The sequence below is a fragment of the Montipora foliosa genome, chromosome 11, assembly GCF_036669935.1.
Source record: "Montipora foliosa isolate CH-2021 chromosome 11, ASM3666993v2, whole genome shotgun sequence".
NCBI lineage: Eukaryota > Metazoa > Cnidaria > Anthozoa > Scleractinia > Acroporidae > Montipora > Montipora foliosa.
This window is the reverse complement of record NC_090879.1, coordinates 38,006,017-38,011,016: the sequence shown is the minus strand read 5'-3', so window position 1 is coordinate 38,011,016 and position 5,000 is coordinate 38,006,017. Positions and strand designations below refer to the sequence as shown.

General features: G+C 40.0%; 1 protein-coding gene across 1 annotated transcript in view; it reads left to right on the top strand.

The window, feature by feature from the left end:
• LOC137976400 (NADPH--cytochrome P450 reductase-like) overlaps window positions 1-5,000 on the top strand; it is a 54,275-nt gene that overhangs the window by 42,712 nt on the left and 6,563 nt on the right. Inside the window, exons 11-14 of the mRNA XM_068823741.1 lie at window positions 2,237-2,386; window positions 2,899-3,010; window positions 4,171-4,323; window positions 4,742-4,878. Of these exons, the coding sequence (XP_068679842.1) occupies window positions 2,237-2,386; window positions 2,899-3,010; window positions 4,171-4,323; window positions 4,742-4,878 (552 nt within the window). The remainder of the gene's footprint in view (window positions 1-2,236; window positions 2,387-2,898; window positions 3,011-4,170; window positions 4,324-4,741; window positions 4,879-5,000) is intronic.

Genomic DNA, 5,000 nt, shown 5'->3' with positions numbered 1-5,000 from the left:
AAAAGGAACAATGAAAAAACCGATTAAACCACGTTTTGAAAATAACAAACGGTTTAGTGCCCAAGGAAAGAATTTGTGGAGTAACCTCTTGCACTAAGTATGAGCTATTACTGGCATGGTTTTCTGTTTTGTCGTTGTCATTGTCTTTCGCTCTCCTTTCGTTTCTGTTCTAGTCATAGGTCCTCCAGGCATCATGTAGCCTTATCAGAGCTTCTAAAGATATGCCAAAAATTGCAATACAGAGAAAAAAGCAGCTCTAAGAAAATTAAAAATAAACACTCAACTCTAAGTTTATATCCCTCCGATGCTTGACTCGAATAACTGTGTAGCCGCCAGTGTGGACCACGGCTATCATGATATTTCAAACTGGATTGAAACCAGCGAAAAATGCAGAAATGAAACAATTTCCAAACCGTTTTCTACTTGAACACGAAAAGCGTTGACTGTGTAAGAACTACAGTTGACGTAGTATGGCCGTGTAGCCGCGTCGAGCGACAGAAAGCACGTGAAAAATGAAGCCTCGTTTATCAGTGCTTTGGTAACTTAACCTGAGTTGAGCGTGCAATTTAATCGAAAACCATTACTTGGTCAGCGGATACCTTGTTTGACAGGTGTCAATTGATCAAAACATGGATGTCCAATATAAAAGATGTATGCTGTAAACTAGTATGATACTGGTCACATTGGCATACATGGATGGGTGGACGTACGTACGGACGATCGAGGACGTCGTGGCTATAAAACCAAAACCGCTACAACTGTAAAAGACAAATGGTAGAGTCAGAACTCTCAAGTCTCACGCATTGAGCGTGGGTATCACGCATTTCGATGCAATCTCACGCTCTCACGGGGACACAAGTATTCCTCACACATTGGCATGCTCTTTTCTCATAGCTAACTACCGTTTAAGCTCTCAGAAGTGCTCATGAATTTCGAATTCGTTCCTTCAGTGGCACTGAACTTTGGTTAATGTTCAATCTGTTCGTGTAAAACCAATTTTCTTGTTTGTTTAGGACTTTCACCTGTTAATATATTAAGTATGGGCCGATATATTAGCTCAGGCTGACCATAATAACATGGGCTCTCTTATCAAGCAGCATTAAAAAATCAAAATCGCGGACTCGAGGCTGCATTTCAAATTCAAAAATTTTCCGGGGGAGCATGGACACCCCTATAATTTTTTGCCACCTCCGGCACAAGAAACACAGGGCAGTTGTGCCTTTGGTACAATCTCCAGCAAGCATCTCACTCTTTGGAAACTTTAGGACTTGAGAGCTCTGTAGAATGGTTGTACTTAAACTCATTAATCTACACAAAAACAAACAAATTGTGCTGGCTACCTTCTATAATGGAAATCACTATAGAGGTACTGTAAAGACTGGGGGGCACAGCTACACCACATGGATTTATGCTGTCAAACTGCATCAGCCTGGAGAGATAGCAGTGCTTGGGGTACACGTATCATTTTCCGTTCCATTCTTGTATAGAATGGCAAACCGATGGGAAAAAAAATTCGTGCACAACCGTAAGGTGCTTAAAAAAATACTTTCACAGCCCAAAGGCGAAAAAAAATATTCTTAACAAGACAAAATTGCCCATCCCCCCCCCCCTCCCACTCCCCACCAAAAAATAAAAAATAAAATGGTCCATCCCTAACTGAACTGAAACTTACGCCTTTTTCACTCAAATGAATTCTTTCAAATTGTCAATCAAAGCTATGTGCGTTTCCGGTAATAAATTAAATAATTAATCAGTTCTGTCGCCGTAACAAATACAAAGGTACAGTATAGCACCAAGTTTCTAGTGAACTTTGGATGGATCTAACCCTTTGTTGAAGGTTAGGGCCACTTTATTGGTTCATTTGAAGTTCCTGATGTCTCCATTTGCCCCCACAAAGTACGGGAACAACCCATACTTGCTAGGAACTTACCGCGAACTTCTTGTCCCCACAAGTATGGAAGTAGAAGGATAAATTATGATTAGAAGAATGGGAAAAAGTTGTCCTTTACACAGCGTAAATATTTGATTTTTGTCTTATTTAAAAAACAACAAAACATTGGAGGCCTTTCTATCCTTAAAGGTAAAGTCACTTAATTTAACGTTGGTAGTTCCTTGAGTTACGAAACTGGTATTGATGGAAGTTGACGGAGTGCCCTTTACGATTGACGATTGACGATTGACGCTTTTAAATAATGCGAGAAAAAATCGTACTCCATTCCAAATGTCTGTTTTTCAGAAACAATATCAGGACTGGATTTTACTGCCACATCGCCATATTGTTGCAGTTTTGGAGGATCTTCCATCGCTGAGGCCACCATTGGATCATATTTTAGAACTTCTCCCTCGTCTGCAGTGCCGTTATTACTCCATTTCATCATCACCAAAGGTACTGTCATCAATAAAACAAAATATTTCAATTACTGTACTTTTTTCCTGTTATGCATGTTACGCAAATGCGTATTGGTACAAGTTCCCTGTTTTCAACATGTTTATGTTTGTACCGTGTTACATATTGTCCCATAAATGCTGACTGAGTTAGAAGCTTTCTCTGGCTGTCCTGTGTGTTGTTGTCAAAACTGCTATAACATCTGTTACCCTTTATCCCCAATGGTATGTACCTTGAAACAAATGTTGATATACCAAAATTTTGTCCGCTGCATTTTTTCATAATGCAAGCTCAGCTTCACAAGAGGTTCCTGCCTGCCTCCCTTGTATCAACGGTGGCTGGAAACACCAAATTTGTTCGAGTCGACTAAAGTTCAACCTTGACACATTCTCTTATTCACAAAGGTGACTCTTGGGTTGTTACATACTGTAGCACGTGACTTTGAGTTACCAGTTACCTTAGTATCGAATGCACTCCGAAAACGTCCATTCAGTTATCTTACTGTATTGCAGATGTACCCGACATCTATTCATATTACCGCTGTTCTCATAAGATGGACAACCTCCACGGGTAGGATTCAAAAGGGTGTGGCTACCACGTGGTTGGCAACCAAGAGACCTAAAGGTATGGAAAAGCCAACACCTGATCATTTAAATTAGTAATCCGTCCCATCTTTAATAGTATCAGGGATTATTAAAAACTGGATCATTGGAAAATGCAATTCGAGAGTTTTGATTGGCTAAGCATCATGGGTTATGAGCCATTATACCATGATCTACAAACACGGCAAGCATATGCGTGATTTTTTGGGCCTTTTCATTTTTATCGTAGTCTAGTTTTCTATATTTTGGGGGCGTTTTTAATAAAACAATTATTCCACTCGCGCTTGTTGGATATGAGATGATTATAGCCAACTCGGCGCTACGCGCCTCGTTGGCTATCTGTCATCTCATATCCAACGCGCGCTCATGGAATAATTGTTAATTAATCAATGTACAGAATGGGTGTACGCAAAAATGGCAAGTCTCTTCACTGTGCTTTTTGAGTTTCTCTACTCTTTTTTCTTTACATACATGTACATGTAGGTGTATGTCATTTTGTCATGGTGACTATGCAACATGTATTGCACAAGTATAATTGATCAAATATAATTTGCTTGTTAGCCAAAGTGCATTTTCATTATTAAAGGAGCCCTTTGAGCAGTATCGAAGGACCAACATAAGCTTCTATTTCGATTCAATAAAAAAACGTCACTAGCCTTACTGGGAACGCAGAACTTGACCTTTGTTTACATATATGAACTTGAGTTTTTCGCCAGCCACGTGATGAATATTGTCATCGTTCCACTGTAATTCATTATCGATGAAGTTGCTTAAGACATCATTACATTTCACATCTGGTTTGTGTGGGTTGGTGAAAATGCTTGCTAGTGTATTGTATGTACGACTACCGACCTCCAGATTTAGCTAGAAGTTCGACTTTTAGTGCGAGTATTAGAATTGAGATCGCGTTCTTAAGAAAATCACGAAACTCCTTTCTTGTCATTAAAAACTTGATTATGCCATAGTGATACAACTTATTCCAAAATTGCCGGCATTTCAGTATTCTTTTGTTTGATAGTAAATTGGCTCTTATGGCGGCCATTTTGGAATAAGGTGTATTCTGACGACAAAGAGTTTTCCGCGCAGTTGTGAAATCTCGTCACCTGTAAACCCAATGTGCGTGCTACGTTTTCTTAGTGATTCTTGTACTTCGATTTAAAGTCACTCTTTGTTTAATTGCAGAAGGTGAAGTTCCTCGTGTTCCAATCTTTGTTCGTAAAACACAGTTTCGACTTCCATTTAAGTCAGTGACTCCTGTTATTATGATTGGCCCAGGGACTGGCCTTGCTCCCTTTCGAGGATTTATACAGGATAGACACATTCAAAAACAAAATGGTGAGTATCGTTTTTGTGCACACTGAGCTTTTGCAAAAGCAACTTGACGCTGTTACGCCTTTAAAACCATCAGTTAGGGAAAAGAGAATTCTAAGGCAGCGTTCTTTGGGGACCTATACGTAGTGGGAGTGTTCCTGTTCAAAAACCGTGTCCGACCCCTTCTCTGCCTTCTCCAAGCGTTAGCTGGAAGGTCGCCCCGTATTTCGAACAATTGGAAAACGTTTTCTTTTGACAAACCTTGATCCAGTTTGACCAGTTGTTCTGTTAGTTTACCGGTATTCTGTTCGTCCTAAGCGGAAAAGGGATTATGCAAAAAATCCCTCGTAGGGCGGATGGTTGCAATACATGACCTGACCAGATACATTATGAAAAGGACCATGAGAAACTTTGTCTTTTTTACCCCCTTTTCACTTCGTAGGTAAAGAAGTTGGTAGCACGGTGTTGTTTTTTGGCTGCCGTAAAAAAAGCGAAGATTTTATATATGAGGATGAGCTAAACTCCTACGCGGAGGACGGAACTCTAAAGGATCTGCACGTTGCCTTTTCCAGAGATCAAGTGAGTGATATTCGTTTATGGCGCAACCTTTGGTACACAGATGATAATTATGTAATTGCTCATATTGCTAAAGAAGCAGGGACACAAGCTTCCGTATCGTTGCATGGTTCTCATAGCATCTT